A 19,622-nucleotide genomic window follows, 5' to 3' on the forward strand; every position below is an offset into this window, starting at 1 on the left:
TTTGGAAAACCAATTTAAGTATGTTTTTTCCTACCAAATATGTTGGAGAGGGAACTGGGATTTTATGGGTAATGCATCTCTTAGAAATATACTTTGCCTTCAATGTTTCAGGGAAGTCATATCACCCTAAATTAGAATGATGTAATATAAGTTGCTGGAGCCTACTTATGTCAAGTAAGATCCTTAGTGAAAATAGAAGACAAATTACTATGTTGTATAAGGGCACTGAAATATTTACGTTTATATTATAACCTATTACACAAGGAAAAACTTAAACTTTATCATAAATTTTCTATAACAGAGTCTTCATATGTATGCATCAGTTTGAAATATAGCAGGTGGTGTAGGGAAATACAACAGTTGAATAACTGCAGTTGTGCTTCATTAAGTTCTCCCAATATGGTTTCTAAATAAAGTGACCATTGATTGAGATCATTGTTATGGAAAATGATGATCCCACAGCAGCATATTTTTCTAGAGGAAAGAAAAAAAAAATACATGCTGCACCTGTTTTTCCTTCCAGTCACAAGGGCACCATAAAGTAATTCACAGGAATAAAAAGAAAAAAACAGAAAGCAAACCCGGAAATTTAGACAACCGAAGTTTAAGACTTATCCCACATAACAAACCGCACTCTCAGGTCTTTCATTGCCAAAAAAATTGTATTTATTCAACTTTTCGGCTCTATATCGTGAGCCGTCTTCAGGAGTGTGGTTTTGTTATGTGGGATATTAAATGCAAATATTGATCGGCACCAAGGCATTACCACAATCAGTTTTCTGTGTGCACCATACCGGACAGTGTTTATTGGATGGGGTCCATTAACCTACTTCCATCATAACACCAATTAACTGGGGTAAATAATTATATTTATATTTCTGGATGGGAGGAGTCAATATTCACAACTCTCCCTTCTAAACTAAGAAGGCAAGGATCAGTCAGTTAGCCAGGTGTATGTGTTTTCATGACAGTTACTACCTCCCCCCAGCTTGCCAGAGGACCCTAAAATCATGTTTGCTATCTACAACTCCTATAGGCATCACTTTGCTTATCCTGCCATAGACATTATGCACTGACTGCAGTTTAATAGAACAATATATTTACAACCAATAGGTGTGCTGTCTAGAATGCCTCAGCCAAAGTAAATTAAACAGCCGCTCATTTAATATGAATTATAAAAGTAACTAAGCTCCCTTACTTGCATATCTGCCTATCCTTATAACTGTAAGGTTGGACATTAGCTGCAGTGTTCCCTCTAATTCCTTCTCGGCAATGTGCACAAATTTTATACTTGTGTGCGCAGTTTTTAAAAACCGTGTGCTCAGGTCAGATTTAATAAAATTTGTTAGGAGTGCTGCCCTCAAAACTTATGTGTGCGGGCCTGAGCGCACACCTTAGTGGGAACATTGGTTGGCTGGTGTATTCTCACCTTAAGTTCTTTTTTTCTTTTCCACAAGTTGACAGAGCTTTTCATGCATATTATGGTTCTATAAAGAAACACTTAACGGATAACAACAAAAAAGTAGCATAACCTTGTGTTCTCTGCATTACTTAGTTCTGCTAGAAAAACTCAGTATTTACTTGTAGACATGTTACTACATGTAGTTCACTACAAAAATGTAACCGTGTTTCCATTAGAATATTGCATATGGAAATGTTTACCTGCTGGGATAGTCAGTCCATGTATCTTGTCGGCCCAGCCAGCATAGTACCTGAATGTTTTGATCGCACCTTGGAGATCCACATAATAAGACTGTATAAATGGTTTGCCACTGTTTAGAGATTCAAGTGTCTGAAAAAAGACATATCAAATTTACTATGTGCAACAATCATAATATTTGAAAGGCAGTAATAGCATTTTATATTCTTTGAACAAAGAAACCTTCAGGACATTACAGTAAACTAGTTATGCAGTAATATAAAGCTATGGTACATGTAATTCAGTTATACTCCAATGCAAACATGGGTCATAAAACAGCCAGTTTTTTGGATGATCATATACAAATGCACCAGAATTTAATCTCTCAACACACTCTCAATCCACAAATGGCTAGATAACCAGACACAAATCAAATGGAAACAGTTAGTAGACCACTTAAACATAAATAGTACAGAATAAACATAAATAGTACAGAATAGGTACATTTACAATCCTGGGGCAAATACATAATTTTAGCAAATATAGTCCAAGCAGATTATATGTGGACATCTTTCAATATTTTACTTTTGGATGACCCAGTCTTTCAAAGAAAGTCATAAAGAAAGAAAGTGCAATTAAAATAACTGTGGAATAATGTCTATTGCATTGCTGGAAAAGCATTGTCAGAGTCAAATGATATTTTATACCGCATACACAAATAAGCATGCAGCAGGACATAAATAGGCATCACTTTTATAATCAGTATTTTCTTAGGCAGTAAATTAAAGGAAGTTGAGAAATATCTAGATTCACGGTTTCAATAAATTCTGTACACATCAGGAGTTAACCAGACACTTAATTTTTGCCAGTCATGCAAGACATGTTTCACTGAACATTTAAACGTCTTATAACAGAGAGCCACATCTGCAAATTATTACAGGCACTAAATCCTTTTGTAAAACATGAAAGCTTTAATAACGGAGTGAAAATTCTGCAACATAACCAAGCAGTTACTGTTAAATGAATACATGGATAGTTTCTAGAGTAAACCATTACTGTGCATGACACCTGAAAAAAATATTTTTGTTGCTGCAATACTGTAAAAATACTGTTGTACTGGTAATCGACTGGTTAATTGAACATGTTCTTAACCAAATATTATCTGGAATAAAATTAGTAGTAGAGTTGCAGCTCTACAATAGAGATCACCATTTTTTTTTACAGTTTTGTTAAATTACTACTGGACTATGATTAGTCAAGTCACTGTACATCTTTGCAAGACCAAGAGTGTAGATCATGTCTTTGCAAATGAATGAGATAGTGGAAAATAATTAGATATAATTCATAATTTTGACCGCTAAACCCACAGTCTCGGATTGTTACTGAAATGTCCCGACTTTCTCTTTGATCTCCTGCACTGAACAGCCAGAAAAAGATATAAAGTTTCTAAAACTTAATTGGCTTTTGGCAGAGAGCCCAGAATATGTGACAAGTGCACTGATACATTAATAGCAATTTAGCAAAGAAACAATTGTAACAATTTAAGATAGGCAGGTCTCTTGGGGAAACTGTGACTTGTAGCTTAAAGAGCAATTCACCTTCGTTAGCAAAACTGTAATAACACAGAAAAACCACAGAAATGTGCTCAAACTTTCCTGCCAAATTTTGTAAAATAAACATGGTAATTAGGGGGTATAACCACAAAATGGTCATGGTCAAAAAAAATGGAGGTATGCTAATTTTTTGCGCATCTGTGCAAGGATTTACCATAAAACACAGTATGTAAGATTCTACTTACAGCAAGAGCAGTCCTCTCCCTTTCCACCAGATCGGCTAATTTATCCAGCAGTCGCCCCCTTTCTGAGGCATCCATTCTCCTCCACACAGAACCCAAAGAAAAGGCCAGTTGGGCAGCTTGAACTGCTTTATCTACATCAGCCTAGCAAGAAGAAAAAAAAAAAAATCATTGTAATCATTATTTAAAAAATTAATTATATTATATACACAGACACAAACATCCACATAATAAGAGACAAACAATTCTGCCTGACAAAACTGTATTGCCTTTAAAATTGTATTCCAAAAACTGAAAGGTGTGTGACAACATACAACACACTTTTCCACAATAAAGTAATTGCTGCTCACACTAACACTTTTACTAAGTGAGCATATTTACTTGGGATAGCAATCCCAGGTACATTTTCAAATAGGCACAGATTCTCTATTGAACTGAAAGCAGAGCTTTGACAGTCTCATTGTAGAATGACATATAGGGAAATACTACAAGAGAACCTATCTAAGAAAGCAAAAAAAAACTGAAGCTTGGAGGAAATTCCTCTTTCAGCAGGAAAAATGAACTTGTTGATAACAAATTTAAGCCCTATTGGATCTGTAAAATTATATATTACCCAAACTTGCTAACAAAACATAAGAAAAGAAAAGAGTATTTTAACTTCTGCTCACAATGACTTTGATAATAAAGAGCAGTGCTAGTCTATTAGTGCTATGCTAGACAAAAACTTCTGTTAGAGATGTTATCCTCTCTCTCTCTGGTAAAACCACGTGTGTTACCTGTGATATAATATATTTTCATTTTACAACACAAAGTAACAGTTTATATTACAGAAGACTATCCTTAAGTCCTCAGTGCAGGCAGGGTTTCCTTCCCACATGTATTAAATCAGCAGCTAGAGATGAGGAGGCTAAATTCACACCTTGCTAGTTTTTTTTCTAACGCAATTACCTTTTCAGCTTCTTGAACTTCACAGATCTGCTCCCCAGTGGCTGGATTATAGACTGGGAAAGTATTTCCACTCTCAGAAGTCTGCCATTCATTGTTTATGAAAATCTTTGGAATAGAAAAAAAAATAAGCAGGTTTTTATATTGTAGTGACATCTTGACCTTTAAAAGAAAAACAGTCGTGTTCTATTTATAAAAGGTGCAGGACAGGTGAATTTTCATTGCAGACATTGCAACAAGGGTACAAAATTGCTCACACCCTGTCCCTCATAGATCTAACTGCATTATGCTCTATTTTTGCCTTCTAGACTTGCCAAGGATTTTTTACAAGTAACCATACTGCTTTATACATACCATACCAAGAGCAATTTATGGTCTGACTCCACCAAGGAGTAGGAAGTGCAAGGCCAGCTACATCAACTATGAAGTCTAGTTGTATTGTTTCTGCTTACAATTCATATAAAAATGCAATAATTCTACAATACATTTAACAATGTGGATTAATAAAGGCATACACTATTAAAGGAACAGTTCTGTGTAAAAATAACAACTGGGTAAATAGATAGGCTGTGCAAAATAAAAAATGTTTCTAATTTAGTTGTTTAGCCAAAAATGTAAAGGTTGGAGTGAGCAAACATAACAGAACCCAACTTCCTGCTTTTCAGCTCTCTAACGCTGAGTTAGTCAGCGACTTTAAGGGGGATCACATGAGCTATAACTCTTCAGTGAGTTTGCAATTGAGCCTTAGTATTCAGCTCAGATTCAAAAGCAACAGTTATGACCCATGTGCCCCCCTCTCAATTCTCTGATTGGTTACTGACTGGTAACCAATCAGTGGAAACCAAGAGAGCTGCAAAGCAGGAAGTAGTGCTATGGCTATTATGTTACACATACACTCCAGCCTTAATAGATTACATTTTTGGCTAACTATACTGAAAACATTTTTTATTTTGCACAGCCTAACTATTTACCCAGTTTTTATTTTTATAACAATTCATTTAACCAATCACAATGTATCCTCTTCAATCTTGAAAGGTGCCTACCAGTCACTACCAGCATCTATTTTAGGCATAGGTACAGGTATGGGATCCATTATCTGGAAATCCATTATCCAGATAGTCCAAATTTTCTCTGTAATACTAAAACAGTATCACCATCACACTGGTCATTAATGTGGAATACAAAGAACTTTGAAAACCTTTGGGGAAAACTATGTATAAAAAAAAAACAGGATTAATAGTACAAGCCATTCATACTGTGTGGTTCAAAATTTGTTTTTTTTTCAGGTTTGTGAAAACAGGGCCTGAGCACCCAAATAATTTAGAACAAAAGCAAAACCAATCATAGTGGGAAACCTTAAACAGCAACAGGAAAAAACTATTTCCCCACCATTTTACTCAAAAACAAACCACGGCATCACCATTAATTTCTAATTAATCCAAGTTGATCGCATTTAAATTGGCTGTAAAAATCATAGTGTTTAGTTCGGCGTGCGTATAAGGTGCCTCATCTAATTTTCTGGAACAGTTTCAAGTTTTGAAAACTACCAGCTGCTGGGTTTACAAGAAATACCTTACATGTAAATAACTCACTTTTGAAATTCTAAAGTGTTCCATGTCAGGTAGTACCAGTCTGCAGATATCTATACCACCAAGCCCAAATTCTTTTGCAGTAAATATGTATTCACTGGGGGCTTTTTAAAACTCCTCCAGCTATACAGACTGTGATGGCTGTTGATTAAATGTATATAGCCTGCACATTTAATCTGACTTTCATTATGGTCACTTCATAAAAATGCCATGTAGTGGTCAAGTGATGACACATTGCAAGAAAACACAAGGAATCCCTGCAAAGCTTAAATTAGATTCCATTCCTCCCCAACTTTCTAATTTATAGTGATTGTTGTAAGGGAAGTCTGTAAATCAGAGAAACTATGTGACATGAAGTGATCCTATCTGGATAGAAAATATATATAACTATCTATCAGCGAAGGCAGCCTCTTGCAAAAGCAAGGCTTGTTTCCATGTAAATCACCATCAAGCACCTAGAGAGCCCATTGTTCAAATTCAATAGCAAAAGGCTAGTCACAATTGCTATTCCCCTGGATTCAATGTTAATTAAGGCTGACTTCTGACTATAAATCAGTCCTTGTGTTTTTACAGCCTAATTCAGCGTTAAGTATATATATTTAAAAATAGAAAACAAGTAATTGATTAACCGCATTAAGTCTTTAAGAGGTGCTGAGGTTATTTGCTTTTGGGGTCTACCCATGTATAAATCTCATTGGCGAGATTAACACTTTCTCTTGCTGTGCTAAACAGGAAAAAAGGAGGAGTGAGCTATTCAATTGCAGCACAGCTAATGTTTCCCCTATTTGGTGAGCACTGTTTATTATTTACTAGGATACCTCCCGTTCCACCATTGCTTCCATCAACATAAGAGACCTAATCCAACATACATAATCATTAAAATGCTTCTGAGTTTAGCAAAACACAAAATACCTTTATACCTGAAGCTGAACTATAAATAAACAAGATCTACACATGTATGCATTTAGCACCTTGACAAGGATCCTGTGGATTCTACACACAGTCCTGTTGTAAAAATCTTAACTGCAATACACACGCATTCACTCAGAGTCTCTCTCACATGCAAACGGCCTACTCCACACATTATTAAGTATGGAGCATCCAATGCTTTTGTTTTGAGCAGAATGAAAAGTGAGAAAATACAGGAAAAAAAGTAGATAGAAAAATTTTAGTTTTTCACTAAATTGCTCTCAAGCAGAACATGACTAAATTGAATCAACCTTTCATGTTTTGCATTCACAAAATTATGAGAAAGCATAAAAAGCATCATCGCCATTTAATTTATATCACAATCAAGTTACACAGCACTTTACACTCATTTATAACAAACAGGAGACTTACATTTAATTTAAAAAAATGTAAAAGTGATCATATTGTTTTTATGACTATACAAAAAGGTGAGAATCTTTTCTAACACACTATATTATACATACATACATATTACAAGAAAATAGAGAACTTTTTTGTTCATCCTAAACAGATCCTGCAGTTGCAAGAATATATAGGGGCTAAACTGTCAGCACTGTGGTAGTGTTAAGGGCACTTTCAGTGTTTGCCGAATATATTTAAGTCACATATCAACAGGTGGTGGCAATGTAAGTTCTCATTTCCTTTCCGAAGGCAGTTGTAAAAATGATGTGCTAGTGAAACAATGATGATTTACAATCTTAATTTGATGTTGCTGTGTGATGTCATAATTTATCTGCAGCCTCCCCAGGTGCAAGGTTCCAAGCCACTACCAGTATGCTCATGGACTTCGCGCTCAATTCCAGCGATATGGACATTTTTTTTCTCCCTCCCTTCCCCTTGGATTCAATACACAATGTTATTGTACTTCAGCAGCTCAGCTATTCCCTTCTTACAGTACAGGAAGCAGATTTTAACATCCAAGTAATAATGGCGTCCCACAGGAAAAATTATTCTGGATGAACACTGAGTGAATGGGAATTTTTCAACTCATTTGATTTACAAGCAAGTTATGTTTTCAATTGCTGAAATTGTCCTTGTTCATGTTACCCCATATGCTATGAGCAAAAAGACAAGAAAGAAAAGGCTGCTAGCTGAAATTCTACACATTATATATCGGAATATTGGTAGAAATACAGGCACTCACCATATTCCAGCTAGATCCGGCTGCTTCCCAAACTACTTGATTACTTCATTGCATAAAACCACCTTTAAAATTTGTGTTTTAAGACACTCCAATGTAATCACTTTGTTATATAATATTCAGCTGTGCTATAAGTGTAATTTTTATTATTACAGAGAAATTGGAAATGCTTGGAAATTAAATCTGGGTATTTGCTTTAGCTATAATTTGGAGGATTTTGGATACTGGGTTGCCAGATAATGTACAATACAGTAAGAGGCCATTTATCACGCAGACCTTATAGCAGGAGCAAGAAAATCGAATATGTTGCATTAACCCTAATGTAACCATTCAGCTTCCAATGTGAGCATGTGTTTCCCTATGTATCTGTCAGAACAGGGACAGTGATCTAAGTAGTGGCTTGTGCAAGTGTGTTGCATTGCTCCATTTGGCGGGGGGAGTAGACAGAAAACAAAGCTTCCTTCAGTCATTTTGTTTTGTAAAGTAGATGTCTTGGTCTAAATAGCGTTCCATTATGCACCAAATGTCTTTTTATCTACACTTTAGGGACCGGTCTGCCCATGACTGCACTGCACGTAAGAGGGGAAAGGAAGGTGGAAAGGTCTTTACTGTTTGCTTTCCAAACCATGGGGGGGTACATAAATTGCAAAAACAACCATTTTACACAAAACCTTGTAATTAGTGTAGCTAATGCGGTGTTCTTGCTGAGAATGACTGCTTGCATGCTGCTTGGGAAGGAAATGACAATTTTGTAAATAGTTGGTGGTTTCCTCATGAAATGTTACTTTATTATGATGCCTCTATTTTATGAAGAGATACCATGTCTAAATCTTTTAAGTGAATCACTGGTTGAATGCATACTGATAAACATAAGTTGCATATCCTTCTGAAAATTTTGGAAAAGGAGCTGCATATCTCTTGCATATAAGGAATGAGTGAAAAAGAGCATTTCCTTGTAGCTTTTACTCAGCACTAGAGAAGATCCATGGTCCCATACTAAGCGATATCCTGTATATTTACATTGTTTCATCCTATAATATCAGCAGATTGTTTGCCTTGGCAAGGAGAGCCATTATGGACATTGTATATTTTGCTAGTTTGGGCAAGGCAAGCAACAAACATATAGTTTTGAAATATAAACAGTACTCCCTAGCCCTCATATTTTACAGCCACTGTAACCAAAACACAGAGAGGGGATACTTTCTAAGTAACAGGATAACTATAATAATTCTAAACTACACTTACTTACTTTGCATACCCTAATGTTCTAAAATTGACTCCACTGCTGTTTTATTCACAATACCTACTGTATATCTGATAATACAGCAAGAACAAAAAACAAGTCTGCAAAGCTGTTTAACAGAAGTTTTTAAGAAAAAAAGTCCAAACTTGGCATCTGGCAAATATGCAGTTACTGCTAGTTCCCTTAACCTCATTTAGTGGTTTGTATTATGTTCCTCTTTGCATTCTAACACCAGGATGTCAAACTCGTGGCTCTCGGGCTATTGTGAACTAAAGTTCCCAGCATTCTCAGGCAGTGGTGGAAGCCTGAGGAACAGCAGCATACAACAGCTGGAGGGCAGAGTGTTTGACCTCCCTACTACTAAGGAGCAAGCCAGAGTACCACTTCTCAAATTCACATTGAGGTTTGCAGCTGCAGAGCTCTAGACTTTTTAAACGCATAATCCAGATTTGCAATACAAAATGAGAGCGTTATAAACTGGCCTGCATAATTCTTTAAATTACTGACCACATATTCTAATTAAATTGCTTCTAGAGAATTCACTCAAATGTCTGCTGGCAGTGAAAAGAGACCTGAGAGACTGCGGGCTGAAACATCTACTTTTTAGGTACCAAAAACTAAGTCAATGAATTCAACAGGCTTTAGAAGGGCATCCAACCATGAGTGAAATTAATGTAATGTCTTTACAAAGTGACAAACTTGTCAAACCCAATATCAGGTGCTTCTGTTCTTGTGATTAGAACTACCTATTACAAATAAGTGATAAGTATTACTTTGCATACTGTCAACATTGTACAAGTTTAGCCCTCTTAATGGCCAATACACTATGTCTACCCTTTGACCCCTAGCTTACCTTGACTAATTCCATTAAGCTACAGACATGAACCCCAAGGTTCAACAGTGGTGTCACATTTGTTCTTTGAACCTCCTGTAAAATACATTTAAGGCAAGTTTAATAAAAACCCTCTTTAGGCTTGCTCTAAGTCAGTGATCCCGAACCAGTAGCTTGTGAGCAACAGGTTGCTCTTCAACTCCTTGGATGTAGTTCTCAGGGTCCTCAAAGCAGGTGCTTATTTTTGAATTCCAAGCTTGAAAGCAAGTTTTAATTGCATAAAAACTAAGTATAGTGCCAAGTATAGCCTCTTGTAGGCTGCCAGTACACATTAGGGCTACCAAATCACAGCCCTTATTTGGCACCCCAAGGGACCTTTTTTTTGTGTTGCTCCCCAACTCTATACATTTGAATGTGGCTCACAGGTAAAAAAAAAAAAAAAAAAAAAAAAAAAAAGGTTGGGGACCCCTGCTCTAAAGTATGAGCCTCTAGAAATAAGCTTACTGTGGTTATACATGAAAGTTCAACTGATGTAACTAACCACGGTTTCTCAGTTTCTGTCTCTAAAATGGTATTTCAATCCAGTGATTTGATATGACTCAGTTAATGCAATCTGGTCCTCCTTGTTTGTAACTAGGCTACCAATCCATTTGTCAGGTCTGTAAGTTTAAAGGAGAAGGAAAGCTACGGAGGCATTTTATTGCCAATAGATTAGCTGCAATAGTGCAAGCTAGAATGCTATATTTATTCTGTAGAATGTTTTACCATAGAGTAAAAAGCTCTAGAAACTCTCTGTTTGTTTAGAATAGGAGCTGCAGTATTAATGTGGTGTGACATCACTTCCTGCCTGAGTCTCTCCCTGCTCTGGGCTCAGATTACAGTAGAGAAAGGAGGGGGGGGGGGGAAGAGGAGCAAACTGAGCATGCTCTTGCCCAGGGCAATGAGGTTTAAGCTGAAGGCAGGAAGTCTGATACAGAAGCCCATGTGTACACAATAGAAGGAAAGAAATGCAGTGTTTCTTTTGACAGGGGACTCAGAGCAGCATTACTTTGGGGGTTTACTGGTGTATTTAGATGGACCTTTCTGATAAGGCTTACTTAGTTTTAACCTTTCCTTCTCCTTTAATGTCTGGTTCGAAAGGAAACTGCCTGTGAGTGTTTTCACCATTAAACATAGGATTCGGCTTCTACTCTCCAAATCTGCTACAAAGGGAACAACCAGCTATGAGACACCTTAAAGGCAGAAGCAAGAGTTGGCCAATCCACCACACAGAGTTGCCCTTTGTCAGTACTGCCTGAAAACGATTAGAATACATCATAGCTGGCTACATAAAAACTCTATAACAGCAATATCACACTGAGTAGGAGGAGGGGAAATTACAAGCTGCAACGGCATGTGCTCTTGTAAAGGAAAATACTTTCTTCCTGTTAGGAATCATAACGGAAAGAAATTGTAGTATTCAGAATATCCTATTGCTGTCTGAATAAGACTTAAGGACACTATCTAAACGTGTAGGATTTCTTCACAGTCATGTTGTCAAGAAGCTGTAGATACTCGGGAAGTATAGGCTCTGCTGGCCAATGTACTGTATTTCGAAATTGTTGTTTTAGGGGAAAAAGAAATCTACAGTAAATACAACCTACTTAATTTACATTTATTCATAGACTCTGGCCAAGTTCCAACTATGTAGGAACTGTACTAAAGGATGCATGGTTTGGATCAACAGTGTCAACCTGTGGTCCTCCAGCTGGTATAGGACTAAAATTCCCAGCACCCTTAGTCATAGTCAGGCATTTAAACCTTCTAAATGTTCACTTTTTTAAAAGGTATATTATTATTAGAATTAAAGTTTGTATGTGTGTCTGTGTACAATTAGTAACAAGTAAAACTGAGCAATTAATCTCATGCATCTACTGGAAGTAAGCTAATACGAATGATCACAGTCACTGTAATTTCTGGCTTTATGGTTGATATTCTGGCTATCTTTATTACAGATAATTCAGACCACAGAGGACATACCTGAAATTCACTGTTAACACACATTGCAGATGCAGGATTAATTTGCATGAAGACAAGAAAGCTAAGAAAAGTAAACAGTTCTGCTGTGCAGTTATACTTTAAAGGAATTGTTCAGTATAAAAATAAAAACTGGGTAAATAGACAGGCTGTGCAAAATAAAAAATGTTTCTAATATAGTTAGTTAGCCAAAAATGTAATGTATAAAGACTGGAGTGATTCGATATATAACAAGTCAGTCACAACTCCTACTTCCTGCTTTTCAGCTCTCTTGGTTTACATTGACTGGTTACCCTGGCTACCAGGCAGTAACCAATCAGAGACTTGAGGGGGGGCCACATGGGTCATATCTGTTGCTTTTGAATCTGAGCTGAATGCTGAGGATCAATTACAAACTCACTGAACAGAAATGTACCATGTGGCCCCCCTTCAAGTCGCTGACTAACTCAGAGTTATGGAGCTGAAAAGCAGGAAGTTGGATTCTGGCTGTTTTATTAGACATCCAGTCACTCCAGCCTTTATACATTACATTTTTGGCTAACTAAGTATATTAGAAACATTGTTTATTTTGCACAGCCTATCTATTTACACAGTTTTTAGTTTCACACTGAACTATTCCTTTAACATTTTTTAAGGTATATTTTTGAGATGATCTGATAACTACTCTACAAAATTACAGTCATAGGAATACAGGTATGGGATCCGTTATCCGGAAACCAGTAATCCAGAAAGCTCTGAATTGCATTTTATCCAAATTTTTAAAAAATTATTTTCTTTTTCTCTGTAATAAAACAGTACCTTGTACATGATCCAAACAAAGATACAATCAATCCTTAATGGAAGCAAAATCAGTCTACTGGGTTAATTTAATGTTTAAAGGATTTTCTAACTGACTTGTATACTACAAATACATCAAGTACTTTGGCCCTTTGCTGTGGCTTGAAATGTAACCTTGATACCGTAGTTTATATGTTGCAGATTTGTATGTACAGCATATTATTTTACTAAAATTTGTGATGCGTTATACAATTGTATAGGAAAGAGTTTGTTACAATGGAGGCAAAGAATGTTGTATAACTTCTGTTTTTGGACTTTGGTACACCATTTATGTCTAGCAGCAAACAATAAATACTGCCTATTAAAATAATTGAACACAATGTTTGGAATGGGACTATAAATGAATAGACGAATGCTTGCTATGTACAAGGAGTGAGATTTTTAACCATGTGTGTACCCCTTATGCTGTTTAACAATTACCCCCCCCCCCAGCATCCTTAAAGGCTTTGGCTGTTGGTAGACTACTTGCAGTTAAAAGCGTCTTGAAAACCACTAAATGGCTATACCTGCCTAAAAATATTTACAAATATTCTTAAATATGACAATTAATAATAAGTAAATTCTTTGGATTCAGTACAAATATTCAACAGATTCCTTTTCCTGTAATCTCTAACAACAAGAGGTCGACCACCGTATAATTTCCACGTTGTGTACAGCAAATACAATAGTTGCTAAACGACTGCCAGCAGAAATTAAATTTATTGCTGAAAATTCATCCCAAAGCAACATATTTAGATATATATGTGTGTGTGCTTCAGTATGTATATATTTAAAGCAATTACCACACTACATAGTAGAAGGATTCATGCTTAGTCTGCCAAAAACAATGACACTGTTACTAGAAGTACTGCTATTGTCTTCTGGGCTCATCAAAATGGTAGAAATACACATGTTCATTTAGAGGCATGAATGGCTGTATTCATTATCACTAATTTTTACATACCCATAACAATCATTTTAGAGTGCACTAATAAATATCCATCTGTGAATGTTGATGTAATGCCATACTTAGCTGCTATCCAGTACTGCATGTTGCCAATTTAATGCATTAATCAATAAGTAGATTCTTTAGACAGAGAAATGTTATATAAGGTTTATAGTTATAACTCCTCCTAAATACAACTTGAAATCAAATTTTTTAGAACTTGGAGGAAACAGATCTTTTACACTACTGAAAAGTAAAATCAAATTAAGGTCAAAGAAAATATAAGTATATTTATGTGACACCTCCACGCAAATGTTGTACATAAAAAGACAAGACAATCCTCCTCACCAGTGTCAGTGAAGGTCCGTGAATGTAAAGAGCAGACATAAATACACTTTTTCCATTTGGGTAAATTGAAGGAATTTACCTCAATTGTCTAGTTATGGGGTGGGGAAGGGGAAACCTAACCAAGAGGATCCTATATTAGATAAATGCTTAACACACTCAAATAATGGACAAAAATAGCAAATATCTTCAAGTAATGCTTATTTTCTTTTAAAACCCAAATATAAAATGCATCAATATACTCTACTTGAAATTTTTAAGTACATATATTAACTTGTTTTTTGTATAGGAATCATGTATAGATCTTTTCATCTCTGGCTGTAACGATATACAGGTATCCCATGTTTACATTTTTAAAGGGAACATTTCAATGGCAAATTTAAACATGTTTTCCAGTAAACCTGAAATCCAAGTTAAAGACCTGTAAAATTTGATGATGTACACCTAGTTTATTTTTTTAATGAATTCGCATGTTTTTGTGTTATCCAAAATATTTTTTGGCCACAAAAGTATTCAGAATTTTTAAGAATGCTCTTTAAGGCAGAACATAATGTGCTCTTAATAATAAATAAAAATAAAAGTTTTATTATAGACTTTGCAATACTGAAGGCCAAAAGTATATAATTTTTATTTTGTGAATACTTGGGATTCATAGATTTGGAGGATATACATTGTGCATCAAAATGCAAGTAGTTTTACATAGATAGACGTCTATACTATAAATGTATTTAAAAAACTATTATCATGTAAAGTAGTGTTTAAATGCCACTACACAAATATACTCCAGTGCTAAGACAGTGGACTACTGGGGTTGAGGGATGAATGGCTATTACTTCTGTCTGGGAGCCTTACAACTAAAAATATCTGCCAATTTAAAAAAGTGGGTTTACATGGTAAAGGCAAAAAAAAACAAAAAACTACCTTGCAGCAAGATGTTTGGCTAGTAGGAACTTTTAAGAGGTTTCAGATTTCTAGCAAAACAGTTTGACAGTATTATTTAAAAGTAGTTGGGGGATCCTCAAAATACAACAAAAAACATTTTGTTATGATTAATTTAAAATAGACAGGAATATCATTAACCTAGAAGATACCAGCGGTGGTATATTTCAAGAGTGCAAGGTTAAAGTTGCTGTCATATAAGTTATTTATACCAATATAAATTATAATATATTCTCTAAGGACGCAGATGTGTTTAATTAAAAAGAAATCAAAGAAATGTTTCTAGTCTGGCGTTAGAATGAAATGCTGTTCTTTTTAATGAATGCCATCTCCATCCAAGAAGGTCACAAAGAATCTTAAGAGTATAGTTAGTAATTTAAAGACCTGAGCATGCTAATATGCTGATGATCCTTGAACATTACATAATTCTAGCTCTGCTATGCATACAGAGTATGGAAACAGAAAGAAACAAACATGTATTCATATTTGGATATAGAGAACTTTTTGCGGATGTGTATATGCTTGCTCTTGTTTTATTAAGAATTACGTAGAAAGAATGAGCAATTAGTAAGTAAAGTGTAAAGCTGGCCATAGACGTGTAGATTTACCTTCATATCGGACGAACAATCGTTCTGTGCCATCTCCCGACCTGCCACTAACCATTCAGATCAAATAAAGTAGTAAAAGAACAGATCAGACGATATTCTGCCCCTGACAGCAATCGTACGAAAGATAGGTCCGACAAAAACTGGTGACAGTCTCCCACTGGTATCGGCAATACATGCAGAGATATTATCGGTAGCCGACAGAAATTTTCTAACCTGTTTGATCGTCTAAACAACTGATCGCCATGGCAAGAAAAATGTCAGGAAACTCCACACACGGCCCGAAAATAGTACGAATCTATCAAATCTTTGCGTCTATGGCCAGCTTAATTCTAGGAGCTGGAGACCCCGGATGATGGCCTTTATGTTACGCGATTAACTTGCTGCAGGGTTTAGTAAAATTGCTACATGTTTTAGCATAAACACACCCATACCGTCGCTGGGTTATTAAAATACCGGCAAACTGTTGTGTCCTTTTAGTGATAAAAAAAAAATAAACCTGACATTTACACCAAGATAAAAAAAAGGACAACTGATTGAACGAACGCAATTCTTATACAGGTATGGGACCTATTATCCAGAATGCTTGGGACCTGGGTCTTTCCGGATAATGGGTCTTTCCATAATTTGGATCTTCACACCTTAAGACTAATCATGTAAAAAAAATAATGTAAACATTAAATAAACCCGGTATCCTGGTTTTGACTCCAATAAGGATGAATTATAGTTTAGTTTGGATCAAGTACAAGCTTCTGTTTTACTATTATAGAGAAAAGGGAAATCATTTTTAAAAATTTGGATTATTTGATTATAATGGAGTCTATGGGAGACGGCCATTCCGTAATTCAGAACTTTCTGGATAACGGGTTTCCAGATAACGGATCCCATACCTGTAGCAGAATAATGTGTCTAAGATATATATCTATATTTTATCCAAAAGTGACGAAATGCCTTTGTGAGACAGAAATATGTATTAACAGCATATCAGTGCAACAAGAACTGGGCTTGGGTTAATAATGACAAGGAACTAAGAGACAGGACCTGCAATACTTCTTTCTATCAGGAAGTCTATTATACCCACACACACTCATATAATAACAACAACATATGATAATGATGAAGAAGAGATGCCCCGCACACACAGTGCTAGAGCGCAGTGATACAGCATCTGGGTAACAAACAGCGATGGGACCGATCTGAGTCAGAACTTTTCTTTAAAGCTGGCCATAGATGTAAAGATTTTTAAAAGATCCGATTGTCATTGTGAAACAATCGTACCAATTTACCATCCACTAAAAAGACCAATTTGCCAGGAAAACAAAGGGTAGCTGCCTGATTGGCCCTGCAAACATACATAGATTGCACTGGGACCGACAAAGATTTTTTAACCTGGCAATCAATTTCCTGACAGATGTCGGACGAAAAATCGTAAGATGTTCGATCATTCGAATCCCACTACCCGCACGATAATTTCGAAGGCTTGGTTGGACTTCCCTAAAATAGGTCTTTCGGCAAGAGAAATCTTTGCGTCTATGAGGAGCTTAACTCGCCCGAGCACAAGTGGGATGTGTTATAATTTGGGGGGGGGGGTTGTAACATCAGATAAACACTGAATTCACAGTAGAAATAACCACGTGATCATTTATAGCTTTAAACAAATCTTTCTTATAGGAAAGAGTTGAGTTAAGTGCGAATTATCGGCCGAGCAGATGTTTGATTGGGGGGCAGAACTTACCTTGGTGTGTTTGACTTCTAGGTTAGTGCTGGGAGAAGGCAGAAGCTGCAGGGAAGCCATCAAGGCAGCGGGGTCGGTCTTCACTCCTCCGGGCATCTCTATTTTACTGGAAGTCATAGCCGCGTTTTGGATTAACCCCTTGTCTCTGTCTCTTTAAAGTGGCCTAATATTAGAGGTAGCGGTGCGGAGTAGATGAGTGTGCTTCAGCCTTTCCTCCTTCCCCTGTATATAGGCAGGTGTCAAGCTGCCTCTCTTCTCATTGGACATTGGGAGGAGGGGGGCTGGTTCATCCTACAATGATATAATTACAAACGTCTATTTACATAAGGCGCCCAACGCGGAGCCATTCGGGAAAATCCGCTGCCGTTTCTCTACATTCACTTTTCCGGGACGGGCTGCAACTTATATCCTTCTCTTCTGACCGCTCGAGCTGCCTAAAAAAGTTGTTGGGAGTCTCCCAGAAGTTTTCCCTAATTAAAGGCGAATTAGCACCTTGCTGTTGTGTGCGCTACAGCGGAAAAGAAAAAGGAGCCGGACAATGCGAGGGAAGTGTTAGACAAGCTTCGGGCATCCCACAAACCTAATTAGATACATTCTCAGAGAATTAGAAAAGAAAAACCAGAAACTTCACTTCCACTCAAAACACACGATGTTGGACGGACCCATGATCGAATTTGATCCTATAATCCCCCCTTCATTAGCTTTTCCACCCCCTTCTGCAATGTGTGCGCGCGCGTTCCTTCCTGCGGGCCGCGCTGTGCCGCCCTCTGCCTCATCTCGCTAATCCTGGGAGGTGTGAGTGACAGGGCAGTGCCAATTGACTTAATTTAAAAGGAACAGTTCACTGTAAAAATAGAAACTGGGTAAATAGATAGGCTGTGCAAAATTAAAAAATGTTTCTCATATAGTTAGTTAGCCAAAAATGTAAAGTATAAAGGCTGGAGTTAACAGATGTTTTACATAACAAAACACAACTTCCTGCTGTTCAGTTCTCTAACGCTGAGTAAAGGTGGCCATACACGGGCTGATAAAAGCTGCCGACAGACTGTGTCGGCAGCTTATTGGCCCGTGTATGGGGGCCCCCGACGGGCTTCCCCGATCGAGATCTGGCCGATCTCGATTGGATGGGTTTAAAAACCCGTCAGATCGCGACCGCATCTGTTCGTTGATGCGGTCCCGCGATCCGATCGCCCGTTTGCAAATGCTAGGATCCGATCGTTGGGCCCTAGGGCCCACGATCGGATCTGCCCGATATTGCCCACCTCAAGGTGGGCATATCGGAGGGAGATCCGCTCGTTTGGCGACATCGCCAAACGAGCGGATCTATCCATGTATGGCCACCTTTAGTCAGCGACTTTAAGGGGGGCCACATGGGGCATAAACTGTTCAGTGAGTTTGCAATTGATCCTCAGCATTCAGCTCAGATTCAAGAGCAACCCATGTGGCCTTCTATCAAGTCACTGATGCCTGGTAACAAATCACTGGCAACCCGGGGCAGATTTACTAAAGGGAGAAGTGACTAAAGTTAGCGAAAATTCACCAGCATGACGTCATTTCATTACTTCGCCGATTTACTAACGGGCGCCGGCGTAAGGAGATAGACTCCCGCTGTAATTCGCTCCCTTACGCCTGGCGAAGTTGCACTCTGGCAATGGACGTAACTACGCTAATTCACGGAGATGCAGCTTTTACTGAATGTTACCTCTTGCGCCAGACTTGCCTTCTCCATCTCAGACCAGGCAAATTGCAATAGAGTAGATAGAACTTCATCAAAAAATAGTTGAAAAATTTTCTAAGTCCCAAAAAACACTGGTGACTTCATTTTTCAGGGTGATAGGCTGCAAAAGATCGTAAATATTTTTTGGGGTAACCGACTTCCCCCCTACATTTCCTAACATATGGCACATAAACTATACACTGGGCTCATGTGTAGGGCAATATAACAACTATTTTATTAAGCTTTCCCGGGCTTGTGTAGTGTAATATTTTGGCTGCAACATATACGTCCATTGAACTTTAACTTCCTGCCATATGCAAATTAGGTAACGCTAGCACAACTTTGTTTCA

The 19,622-nt window shown here is 37.2% G+C and overlaps 1 protein-coding gene across 2 annotated transcripts in view; it reads right to left on the reverse strand.

Annotated features, from left to right (window-relative positions):
- Window positions 1-18,299, reverse strand: part of aldh1a2.S (aldehyde dehydrogenase 1 family member A2 S homeolog) — a 35,645-nt gene extending 17,346 nt beyond the window's left edge. Inside the window, exons 1-5 of one of the 2 annotated variants that reach the window (XM_018255476.2) lie at window positions 17,556-18,299; window positions 10,175-10,249; window positions 4,383-4,487; window positions 3,438-3,578; window positions 1,663-1,792 (exon numbers count right to left, since the gene is read on the reverse strand). In XM_018255476.2, coding sequence (XP_018110965.1) covers window positions 1,663-1,792; window positions 3,438-3,578; window positions 4,383-4,487; window positions 10,175-10,249; window positions 17,556-17,672 — 568 coding nt within the window. In that variant the 5' untranslated portion in view covers window positions 17,673-18,299. The remainder of the gene's footprint in view (window positions 1-1,662; window positions 1,793-3,437; window positions 3,579-4,382; window positions 4,488-10,174; window positions 10,250-17,555) is intronic. The other variant, XM_018255477.2, reaches the window with a different exon arrangement.
- Between the last annotated feature and the right edge of the window lie 1,323 nt (window positions 18,300-19,622).

The sequence above is a fragment of the Xenopus laevis genome, chromosome 3S (assembly GCF_017654675.1).
Source record: "Xenopus laevis strain J_2021 chromosome 3S, Xenopus_laevis_v10.1, whole genome shotgun sequence".
Lineage (NCBI taxonomy): Eukaryota > Metazoa > Chordata > Amphibia > Anura > Pipidae > Xenopus > Xenopus laevis.